Raw genomic sequence first — 12,534 nt, forward strand, 5'->3', positions numbered from 1 at the left:
CTAATAACTTCTATAAATCACAGATCTGGTAGCAGGAAGCCAGGAACATAGCAAACTCTAATTATTTTTTAAAATCGAGAACAAGTTTCACAAAACCCATAACTCCTACTATAATTCACTGCTCCAAGTCTTACCAAACACCACTGAATTATGAAAAGCCCACGTATCCCAAACAAAAGCCACCAGAACCAGCATCTCATTTACCATATTTATCAAATGCCTAGTAAATTCGTTCAATGAGTATTTTTCTAACAACTTCAAACTCTCCCAATTTGATTCCACTACTGATGTGTATTTTTCTATGTTATCTCCCATGTCAACTTTGCATTTGAGTATTGAATTACCGTATTTGTTTTTGTTATCACTGTTTTCAATTGAAGTGTCTTTTGAGTTCCCCCCCCCCATAATTTTTTTTTTGGTCACTCGAACATAATTTATATTATATAATATATCATCTAATGTGTGGATATTGCTTGATTTTTTTTTTTTCAGCATTCATCCTTTTGGATTCTTTTGGTCACTGCATGCTTAGTTTAGAAGACTCTTGAAGACAGCTATACCAAGGTATTACTCACATCTTATATGCTACTATTTCAAGTTATGACAGTTTAGTTTTGAGATAAGCTTTAGATTGTTGTATGCTATACCAAGTAAGCATGTAATTTTGTTTGTATGGCTTGTAATGACTTTGACAAAGCAACTTAGTGACTTATAACTATTTGGTATCTCCAATAGTTCATCATCTTTGATTACATTGGTTTAATTATATAATTGTAGGTGATTTTTCTTAATTTTTTTTTATTATTATATAGTGAGGTTTAAATAGTATGCAATGAAAATTGCATCAATAGGTTAGATTTCATATAGTAAATCCTATACCTATAACTTTTATTTCTGTTGCATGGCTATAATGATTGACCTTTCCTCAGTTTTATGATCAGAATATATGAAATAAAAGTATGCTACCCCAATCTGCTTTGTTGTGTATTTTAGTTTGTGAAGAATTTGATATTTGTTCTGATAAGTAAGCTTTAAAATTTTCTATTTATTTGGTCAAAATTGTAGTTCCCTTATTAAAGTATTAATTATGTATAGATATGGATACAAGTTGGATAGAACTTCCACGATGCCACACTCAATATGTCAAAGGTTGTATGCAATTCATTAACTTTGCTAAGGTAGCTCAGGTAGAAGGAAAGATTCGGTGTCCATGTAAGACATGTAAAGTGGATAAATGGCTTTGTGTAAATGATGTAGAAAGACATATCTTGTTTAACGGGTTTTATAAATCATACAAGAAATGGATTTTTCATGGTCAAGGGGATTTGCTTCAGCGTATGATTGGGTGTGATGGAGGTAGTACTAGCCAAGGATCCCCACTAGATCAAACAAGGTTTGAAGGTCGAGATGATATGGGAGGCCTATTGAGATCTGCTTTTAGTTTTGAAAAACCCTCAAATGACCTAACCTTTGAACCACATGAAAATAATGAAAATGACGAGTATCTTGAAGACCCTGTCTTTTATGAAGAGGAGATTGATTTAGAATTTTCAACAACGCAAGATGAAGCTAAGTATAAGAAATTACTTGATGTTTTCCGATGAGAAATTGTATGACGGTGTACTAAATTTTCCAAAACTGTCTTTTCTTTTACACCTTTTTCACACAAAATGTATGAGCCATTGGTCTGCTGAATCCTTTAATATGCTACTCGAGCTTCTCATAGACGCATTTCCCCAAATACTTGAGTTCCCCTCATCTTATTATCAAAGTAAGAGAATAATAAAAGACCTTGGCCTTGGATATGAGAAGATTGATGCTTGTCCAAATAACTGTATGTTGTATTGGGGTGATTATTCAAAGAAATACAAGTTTCATGTTTGTGGTACATCAAGATGGAAGAAAAATAAGGGTAGAAATGATAATGTCAGAGATCAAGATAAGACTGTTTCTACGAGTGGTGAGCCAGCTAAGGTAATGCGTTACTTTCCTCTTATCCCTAGACTGAAGAGAATTTACATGTCCTCAAAAACAGCAGAAGATATGAGATGGCATTATACTCATAATGATAAATTGAATGATGTTGATAAGAAGATGTTAAGGCACCCTTCAGATGCATTAGCTTGGAAATCATTTGATCAACGTTATGAGGATTTTGCCTCGGATCCTCGTAGTGTTTGATTAGGACTTGCAAGTGATGGGTTTAATCCATATCGTTTGATGAACACGACTTATAGTACATGGCCTGTGGTGTTGATTCCCTATAATCTTCCACCGTGGTTATGTATGAAACCATCTTCATTCATGTTGTCTATTATCATTCCCGGTAAAACAAGTCCCGGAATTGACATCGATGTGTATTTGCAGCCACTAGTTCATAAATTGAAATTGTTATGGAGTGGGGTTGATGCTTTTGATGCTTATGATGGAGAGAAATTTAAATTGCGAGCCGCTTTGATTTGGACTATTAATGACTTTCCTGGTTATGCAATGCTCTCCGGTCTGAGCACCAAAGGCTATATGGCATGCCCTATATGCATTGATTCAACTCCTTTTGAAAATTTTGGGAGTAAGACTTGTTATTGTGGGTATCGAAAATGGCTTCCATCATGTCATCCATATCGATTTGAGAGTGACAGTTTTTAACGGAAGAGAAGAGCATGGTGAAGCTCCACCTCGGCCTAGTGGGACTGACATATTGGGGCTACAAGAAAAGGTTGGGTATGTTTATGGGAAGACATCAAAAAGAAAGAGAGGTAACGAGGGTAACAATGAAGAAGATGTTGTCATTGGTACCAAGAGAGGCATATTTTATAATTTAGAGTATTGGGAGCATAATTTGTTGAGGCATAATCTAGATGTAATGCACATAGAAAAAAAATGTGTGTCACAATATTTTAAATACTCTCTTAAATACCGATAAAAGCAGAGATAAGAAGGATGATCGAGATGCCCTTCAAGGATGGGGCATAAAGCCACATCTTTGGGTTCAAGATAATCATATGCCTTCAACTTCTTATTCTATGTCTGTAGAGGAGAAAGAGAGGTTCTTAAAAGTTTTACAAAAACTCAGAGTCCCTGATGGCTATGGATCTAACCTTTCTAGATGCGTGAACATGAAGCAAAGAAGGTTGATTAACCTTAAGAGCCATGACAACCATGTTTTGATGCAAGATATCCTTCCCGTCGCATTAAGAGCTTCTAATGCAACAAAAGTAATTGATTTGCTTGCAAAATTGTCTTACTTTTTCAAGCAATTATGCTCCACTGCTATTGATCCTGATGATCTAGATGCTCTTCAAGAAGGAATTGTATTAACCCTTTGTGAGTTGGAAATGGAGTTTTTGCCTTCATTTTTCACAATCATGGTTCATTTGCTAATTCACTTAGTGGAGGAGGTTAAACTCGGTGGGCCAGTACAGTACAGATGGATGTATCCCATTGAGAGGTTAGATTTATTTACATATATGTCTAATCTAAATTCATCTAGAAAATCTATAAACTTACTGTATTTTAATTATAATTTGACTTTTTGAAAAGGTACTTGGCCCATCTAAAGTCACATGTAGCTAATAAAGCCCAACCTGAAGGGTCAATTGTAGAAGGCTACCTTTTAGAGGAGACCATTAGGTTTTGTTCAAGATATCTTGAAGGTGTTAAGACCGTCTTTAACAAACCTAAACGAATTGATGATGATAGTCCCAATTCTGGAAAATGCTTGTGTAATTCTGGCGGTTGAGTAATTGGGAAAGAAGTCAATTTCCGTCTAGATGACAAAAGCCTAAAACAAGCTCATCGCTATGTTTTACTGCATCATTCTGATGAAATTCAAGATCTTCTCGAGTAAGTAGCAGGTTTTATTCTATTTTATGAATAACCAATTATTATAATATATCATTATAAATTATAATTTATTTTCCTTTCTTTGAAGAGAATTTTTAAATCTAAAGCGACAAATGAATACACATAACCCAATCACTGAAAGTGATGAAAGTGATTGGATCATCAACGAGTTTGGAGAGTGGTTGCGAAGTCAGGTGATATATATGTATCCTAATGTGTTCAATTTTCTTACAAAAATAGCAGACTGTTTTTGACTTTATATTCTACCATGATAGGTACACTCAATAGATGAATCCACCGAAGATGGGAAACTTAGAAAAATTCTGGCAGGGGGATTGAATTGTTATGGTAGAAAAATGAAGGGCTTTATGATCAATGGGTATAAATTTCAGTTCATGGACCGTGATAGCCGTTTGACTACCCAAAATTCTGGAATCATGGTTGAAGCAGATGGAGAAGCATATTATGGGAAAGTGAAGGATATATATGAATTGGACTATTATGGGACTTACAAAGCTATATTGTTTCATTGTGTTTGGGTAGACATACATAGGGGTGTTAAATCAGATCAAAATGGCTCTATATGTGTTAATTTCTCTAAGTTGATGCATTCAGGAAGAAATTTGCAAGATGATCCTTTTATTTTCTCATCTCAAGCAAAACAGGTTTTCTACATTGAAGATGAGATACGAAAAGGTTGGTTTCATGTTGTAAAGACTAAGCCTACAGACTTGTTTGATTTAGGGGATGAGTTAACTGAAGTAGATAACGACAATGAATGATTAGTTTCCTATTTATTATTTAATTTGGATTTGTAATTTCTGAATTTAATTATGAGTTGATATTTGTCATTAATTAATATTTCCTTTTGCTGAATTTATCCCTTTACTTTTTGTTAATTCTATTTGTTAATTACAATCTATTTTCTCATACCATCTAACAGTTATAGCGTTTTTTCTTATGATTTCGATTTGCTCTTAATTAACACACTATTTTTTTTCTTTCTCGTCAATATCATATATAATTAGAGCTATATTCTCATTGTTCAGGTGTAGAACTTCCTGTCAAAAAGAGAGAGAACGAAGAGGTTTAATTAGGTAAATACTTTCCCCTATTCAATATTGCATTGAAAAATTATATGCACTTGTTTCTTAATTTTTACGTTAGATAAATAATCATAATTAAATTAATCATTTAATAAAACTTCTTTTTTACTGTTTACAGAATAATTGAAAATTTAACTATTAGTAACCATCAGCAATAATTTGAAAAACAGAAGCAATTGTAAGAAATTCCTGATTCTATTGCATATGTAATCACATGAAAGTATGAAACCATTGTTCAATTATGACTAAGATAACTTACTAAGCAATGGAATTTGTATAACTAGCCTGATTTTTATAACTAGCCTGATTTCGTAAATGCATCTTTTCATTTATTTTTAAAATTAATCTTTCGTTTGAATGAAGAATAATAGTTACCTTGTTAGAGTACTATCAAATTGCTTTCAGCCATTCTATTTCTCTGTCTTCTGAATTTTGTGATGAAATCACATATTTACTCTAAACTAAACCCTTGGTTTGCATTTAGGCTTTGCATTTGGGTCGCATTCAGTAGAGAAGGGGTAATCTACTTATGTATAAAGCTGGAATTCTTTGCATGAATGTTTGTTACAATATCCAATATAGGGAGCCATTCTCCTTGTTTTTTTCTTTGTGACTCTTCTTTGATGATAACTGGCCAGTTGAAGATTGGTTAGCATTTAGAGCATTTGCATCTCTGTCTAAATGTTAGAAACTGTATGTTAAAAGCTAATGGACCACAAATTGGTGTAAGATCAGATCTGCAGTAGTCGGTAAATAAATATGTCCAATCCGTTTTCAAGTCTCTAACCACCTCACCTTATTAAACATAAATGCTATAATCGGTAAAGTTTGATCACACATTGGTCAGTTCATTGGAAATTAGGAATACAGTTAGAGTAGCTATTGGAAATCTGTTTTCAAGTAATGCAAGTATATTTATTCTTATACAGTAGATTTTATCGTCAATTTTTCTTTTTAGGAAACATTTTCTGTCGATATTTTTATGCTGTTTCAATTAATGTATTTTGCCTTTAAAGATTAGTTATTGATCATTAAATTCTCTCGATATTTTTATGCTGTTTATTAGGACAATGGCTTTAGGCCATTACTCTCCAAAAGTCCTTACAATTTTCTGCCTACCTCCTCTACTTTAGTCTCTTCCTATTTATACTACTACAACTCATACATAAATGGACAAAAGCCTTAATTTCTAATTTACTACAACTTGTCAACAAGCTAAAGTTACCACAGTAAAAGAGCTAATATAACAAAACATGCTCCCTGCCCATATCAGTAAATTGTTGCTCAAGTGAGAGGTGGAGAAGGCCTCTACTTCTGCTGCTGATCCTGTTCCCCCCTTGGTCTCCTGCTATACACCAAAAAGGGCGGAGCTTGTGGGTGCATTGCAGTACCCTTTTGTATTCGATCCATTTCTGCAAACAAATTGAGGAACACAAAGGAATCAGAAAGTTGTATGTGGATTTCGACAGACTGATGCATTGATCGATATTATTAAAAACCAACTCAACAATTTAAGCTAAGAATTTTAATTGGCATACTCAGGTATACGTAGTAAATCAGTAATCTGAGTTGATTTACTTGATAATGCTCAGCTATTTGCAGATTGATTACTGAGGTTTAGCAGAACTGTCACCTGTATGCATACTCTACTTCCTTCGATTCAGAAAATTGAAACCTGTCTGATATCCTATGCTGCACACATATTTTCTGACTAGCTGTATTTGTTTATGTTAATAGGTGCCTCATAATGAGTTACAGAAGTAAAAGAACTGCTTTACCCCCTGGCGAGGCTCAATTTTCTTCAAATAAGCAACCCACTTCGACATCCTTACAGTCTAAGTCCAGCCATATTGCAGTGTCACAATCCAACTTTTCAGAGTCTTCTAACCAATCCACCCAATGGGGACCATTTAGCCCTCCAACACTTGGAAGATCACAAACGTTTGGGCACATATTGCAACCAAACAAATCTTCTATTAATGCATCAAAACCCACATCTACATCATCTTCATCTGTAGCTGCTGCATCAAAAGCAGGTATGCCAACTATAATGCCATCAAACTCCCAACAAAAGATGTCATCAAAACCTCCTTTAACCCCATCACAACCTAGATCGTATCCTATGTTACAATCTGTAACACCACAAACATCACAACTCCCTCATAAAGAAACACTACAGCCTCACAAAGGAACAATTCAACCTACTAAACCATGAAAGCATCACAAGGCTACAGAGCATCCGACTATTCCACCTTTTACTAAAGCTAAAACTGGTGCACTTCCGTCACAAGAAACAACATAAGTCCCTCATAAAGAAACAACTCAGCCGACTAAAGCATCAAAGCAACCTCAAAAAGCTACCGAACATCCGAGTAAACAACCTTTTCCTGGAGCTAAAACAGGTGCACTGTCGGTGGGAGCTTCACAATAACCTATTGTCTCTTCTTTGACTGGAGCTAAATCCCAATTAGAAAGAAGAGCTGTTTCACCCCTAGAAGCTATGCACCAAACTCAAAAGAAGCATCCTATGACGTCTTCTAATTTTGGAGGTGAACCCTTGACACAACCTCAAATGAATACAACTTGTTCACCGGGACTCCAAAAGGAGAAGTCTCCTGCATATATTCATGCTGAAAGCAACAAGAGGTTAAATTTTGACTCTGACGAACCTGAATCTCAATCAGAGAGTGAAGAAGAGTTGCATGAGTCAGGTGGAGTGGACAGTGGTGTGAAAAGAACAAAATTTAGACGCCGAAGTATTGTGAAAAATTGGCCAGAGCATGTCAAGTTTGATGAGGAAGAAGAGGTTGTGGCATTTGGTAAGTGTAAATGCATATTTAATATTATGTGCTTTGTTTTTTTCCTTTTCGAATGTTTTTTTTTATTGTTTAACACTTACCTAATTTCATTGTTTTCAAAGATATCGATGGAACACGACACCTTGTGAAGGGTTCTGTTCAGCCTCGAGATGTGTGGAATGATGCACCAAGATTTAGGTACTTCGCCCAATTTAATGAATTCAACCAACCTCTTCACAAAGGTGGCTCCATCCTTGTGAGTTTCTTAGGAGACATTGCTAAACGAGAAGAATTTTGTCCCGTGGGAATTTGAAATTGGCATAAGTTGAGCTCGAATATGAGAGGCAATATTGTTAACCTTGTTCGGGTACGCCTTTTAATCGTTCACCATGAATATATAATCTTACTTTCATTACTACACTTATAATCTATTGCATGCCTGACATATGCTATGGTTCTCTGATATATGATATAATTATGAATGCCACAATAATAACTCACATGTTGTATGATACGCTATAAGTTATATATGCTACATAGATTAATCTTAACGTAACTTTATTTGTACATTTACTTTAAGGCACATTTTCTGTTACCCGATGGAAAGGAAATGAGGAATGCTATTTTGAAGCGTATTGGCAAAGCATGGAAAAATCATAGATATGCATTAAAGAAGGATTATTTTGATTCCGTGGAAAAAACGCGTGAGCAAAATTATGCTAGTATACTTGATGGAATCACAACTCAAAATTGGAGTTTTCTGGTTGATTATTGGCTTTCATCGGACGCCAAGGTTTGCATTTTGATTTTTACGGGAATTTCTTGTTTATAGATTAGCTCTGTATAACCGTTTTGTATGTTGTCAAGTTGTTAGTAACATTTTAGTAGGATATAATAAATGAACAATCCTAGATGTGTGATAAACATTTTGGTGGTTATGTTGTTTATGCTGATCAACTCCTCCCACAATGTCCTCTAATTCTTCATAAGCGATAACCTATGACCAGCAAATCTATAAACTTACAGTCTTATAGCTTTATAAGGAACAAATCAGAGAGAGAAAAGAGTAAAGTATACACAATGAAACAACAGTAATGGACCTCCTGTATTCGCCGCTGATGCTACAACCCTTTTCCTTTGTTGTCTCTCTAATAAGCTACATATTCTCTCCTTCCTATCTTGCTGTTGCCAATAGTCGTTTGCTTGTGTCAGCATTGCATCCCATCAGATATAGTTAGTCACACGATAAGGTTTAGAGATCTCAAATCCATTATATTTACACAGTACACGTGTTAGTGAGAACAGAGGCTAGCTTCCATCAGACCAACTCACTACCTAATGACACAAGCAAATCCGTTATATTCTGATCATAGTGGTTTTAGTGTGATGTAACTTTATTTCTATCTCATGCTAACCATGATTTTAAATAAACAGAAAATGTCTGAACTCGGAAAAGCTTCTCGTGCGTCGCAAGTTCTCGTGCGCAAGAGTGGTGCTAAAAGCTTTGCAAATCGCAGAGCTATTTTGGTATAATTATCCTTCATTTTATTTAGTCCTAAAATTTGCATTTAGTGTTTTTTTTTTTTTTCTGTTTGACTATCTTACAAGATTTGGAAGAAAATGTAACTTCGTCAATTTAAAAGACTTAAAATAGCAGAAGTTAAATGTCAGATATTTGTATGTTTCTCACATTGCAGAAAAAACAAAAAGGTGATTTCAGTGAATTGGAGTTTTTTAAAAGTGTTTACAGCGAAGGAGATGGAAGCTTCAAAGAGGGCACAACATCTCGTCAGTTTGTGGTATATATACCAATGAAAATTAGTTTAACCACTAATTTATTAGCTCTTTGCCAAGTCTTATAGTTTTCTTATCATGTAACAGGAGGATGCAATCAAGAAGGTGCAAGAAAGCCTTGATAAGTCCTCTTCTTGCATTCCCAAGGTTGATATTGAAAATGAAGTTTTCAATCAACTTATGTATCAAGGCGAGATCCCTAAGCGTCCTCTAAATTATGGCTTTGGTGTGAAGCAAAGCGACATCTTTGGAGTGGAAGGACATTTAAGGAAAGAAGGGTCTTACTATGTCAACAATAGTGATATGGAAGTGGAGAAGTTGAAGGTTGCACTGTTAGATATGAAGAAGCAAAATGAGGATCTTGCTAAACAAAATCAAATATTGAACACAAAATTTGATGCAGTTGGTTCTATGATGGCACAGGTTTTGAAGGCAACACGTAGTGGAAATGTTTCATCAGAAGTTATAGATAATGCAATACAACTACTTGATTCTCAGGTTTGGAATAAACCATTTCTTTTTTCATCCGCTTCCTTTTTTTTAAAAATTTCCTTTCATTATCTGTGGCAAGATATAAAATTTCCTTTCATTAAAATTTCCTCAAGCTAATGCAATACAACTACTTGATTCTCAGGGCTGAATCTATATTCCGTGGAATCGTACGGGTTTTAAATTCTGTATTATTGGTTTTAAATTCTGTATTATTGGTTTTAAATTCTGTATTATTGGTTTAGCTTCCTTGGTGCACCTTCTTTGCATTATGTGGTTTTCTGTAGCAATATAATCAAGAGACTCGGTTTGTCTTAAACGACAAGACAGAAAGCTACATTAGAATATTTTAGCTATATGCTACAGAACTATGAAGTTACCTTAGGGGATGTAAATTCCTTGTAGTCAGAATGATATAATGTGAGCAATAAAACCCAATATTTGAGAGGCACATATCCTAAGAATGATGGTTTAATTCATATGTTCAAGATGAAAGTGGATAAAGTTATCTGGGATATTGCGCATGTCAAGGTTTTAGTCAGAACTTTTAAGTCTGTTGGCACATATCACTGATGACTTAGGCACTTCCAGTCGTGTAATTGTGGATGCTCAGCATCTTCTGCTCATTTATTTGAGAAATAGTAGGAGAAAATTTTATTCAAATGTCGAGACAAAACGCCTGCTGTCTGCTTGACTCTACTATAACACCACATTGCAAATTTTTCTGACCCACTTAAAATTTTCTAAGATCAATAAATAATACTGATGCTGAATAAGACTATAAGAGCAGAACTACATAAACAAGTGTGTCAGCTTACCTGAAATTATTAAGGCTGATGTGAGTTTTCTGTTTCTCTTGATCTCCTTGAGTTGCTTGATTTGCTACACCTGTTCACATACTCTGATGTTCTTGACGGTACATCTATTATTGAGGATAGCTTTGAATATGTTGATGCACCTATTGTGAGGATTGCTGGTGTCGACGTACCAATGCCTTATGCACCTTTTTTTTCATCCACTTCATTGCAGGATTGCTATTTTAGGTGGTTTTAGGTTCGATTAGGGAGAAGTGGTGTTAGTTAGAGGCAAGTTAGTACGTTTTAGGTAAATGTTTGAAAGTTAGTCATTTTATATAGCTAGATTGATAAAGAATACAGTAAAAAAATATTCACCATTTATTAATAATTAAAAAATTACTTATGGTTGCTGCGAGAATGATGAAGTATGTTACTGATTATGGGGAGTATGCTAGTAGGGTGTTCAAGCCCCCTGCAATGCTCACTCCTGTTGTGTCTTCGTGGAAGTGCCGAGGGTTGGTTGGGTTAAAATTAATTGTGATGCTCACATTGGCCAAGCTACAAGGCTGCTGCTTGCAGGTATGGGCTGCTCTTGGCGTGCAGGTTGGGGTACAGTAGAGTGATTATTGAAAGCGATGCCCAGCTTGTTGTACGTCGTCTCAAGCAGCGAATGCAGGGGATTGATACCTTTAGTTTGCTGTTAGATGATATTTTATCCATTGCTAATTTGCTGCTTCTTTTTCTGATTTGTCGTTTTCTCATATTAAAAGGGCAGGTAATACTTAGACCATATTGAGCAGACATTTTGCAGTTTGTTATCTTTATCCTTAATATTTGAATAGGAATGTCATTTGTTATTAGCCGAGCACATACCGCCTTTAATAGCAATGGGTTAATTACTTGTGTTGTGCAAGAAAGTGACTATTTAGTACAAAAATTCTTGTTAGCTAGGCGTATCACTAGACAGTTATGTGCTTGGTTTACGTTCCTCTATGGCAAATATTTTCTGTTTAACTTCTCTAATTTTGCAGTACTACTACTACAATAATTGTTCACATATCAAATTTTTTTCGCAGGTTGATGATGTAGGCAGCAATGGTAAAAAGTAAATGAAGAGCGTGATTTGGCTTCAAGCACTCTTATTATATATATGTGTGGGTATTTAGTAGCTTTTATAGCGTTGTGTGTAATTAGTTTGGACATCTTTTTTAGGAAAATATTTTTTAGGAAAATATCTATATATATATGTATATATATATATGTGTGTGTGTTTTATATATATATATGTTACTTTTTGTAAATACATTTTCATCAATTATGATTTTATATATTAATTATTATTATTATTATTATTATTATTATTATTATTATTATTATTATTATTATTATTATTATTATTATTTTGGTTGTTTACAGTTTTATACAAGTACTTCATTAATTTAATTTTATCAATTTTCGTCCAAAAAAAAAGGGGGAAATAGTGACGCTTTTATAAATCAAAGTTTTTGGTGGTATTTAAATTGTTGGAAATAATATATCATCATTTTGACACACAAAAGTGTCACAACTTTTTAAACAATGACTAACAAAAGCGTCACAAGTTTTTGGACATTAGTAATGGTGGGAAATACGGCCCCCAATTTGACACACAAAAGTGTCATAATTTGATAGTAATGACTCAAAAAAGTGTCATAATTTTTTAGTAAT

At 34.4% G+C, this 12,534-nt stretch overlaps 1 protein-coding gene across 5 annotated transcripts; it reads left to right on the top strand.

Moving 5' to 3' along the window:
* The first annotated feature begins 474 nt into the window (after window positions 1-474).
* Window positions 475-12,064, top strand: LOC110690221. Of its 5 annotated transcripts, none has more exons than XM_021867055.1 (12): window positions 1,644-3,448; window positions 3,541-3,843; window positions 3,932-4,037; window positions 4,119-4,539; window positions 4,893-4,940; window positions 6,687-7,768; window positions 7,870-8,114; window positions 8,328-8,540; window positions 9,182-9,274; window positions 9,445-9,546; window positions 9,629-10,039; window positions 11,904-12,064. In XM_021867055.1, exons 7-12 carry the CDS (start codon window positions 8,085-8,087, stop codon window positions 11,934-11,936), a joined length of 882 nt encoding a protein of 293 aa, XP_021722747.1. In that variant the 5' UTR covers window positions 1,644-3,448; window positions 3,541-3,843; window positions 3,932-4,037; window positions 4,119-4,539; window positions 4,893-4,940; window positions 6,687-7,768; window positions 7,870-8,084; the 3' UTR covers window positions 11,937-12,064. The 5 variants fall into 5 exon arrangements, with proteins under 5 accessions (XP_021722746.1, XP_021722747.1, XP_021722748.1 ...); XM_021867056.1 differs by lacking the exon at window positions 11,904-12,064 and adding an exon at window positions 10,176-10,483; XM_021867052.1 differs by lacking the exon at window positions 11,904-12,064 and having other exon boundaries at window positions 9,629-10,483.
* The last annotated feature ends 470 nt before the right edge of the window (window positions 12,065-12,534 follow it).

The sequence above is a fragment of the Chenopodium quinoa genome, unplaced genomic scaffold (assembly GCF_001683475.1).
Source record: "Chenopodium quinoa cultivar QQ74 unplaced genomic scaffold, ASM168347v1, whole genome shotgun sequence".
NCBI lineage: Eukaryota > Viridiplantae > Streptophyta > Magnoliopsida > Caryophyllales > Amaranthaceae > Chenopodium > Chenopodium quinoa.

What these genes read in the sequence shown, in the direction of transcription:
- LOC110690221 (XM_021867054.1), top strand. Translation starts at nt 8,085, where the DNA reads ATGAGAGGCAATATTGTTAACCTTGTTCGG. An exon ending in CAAATCGCAGAGCTATTTTG is followed by an intron (nt 9,275 to 9,444) that starts GTATAATTATCC and finishes CTCACATTGCAG; the next exon opens with AAAAAACAAAAAGGTGATTT. An exon ending in CAACATCTCGTCAGTTTGTG is followed by an intron (nt 9,547 to 9,628) that starts GTATATATACCA and finishes ATCATGTAACAG; the next exon opens with GAGGATGCAATCAAGAAGGT.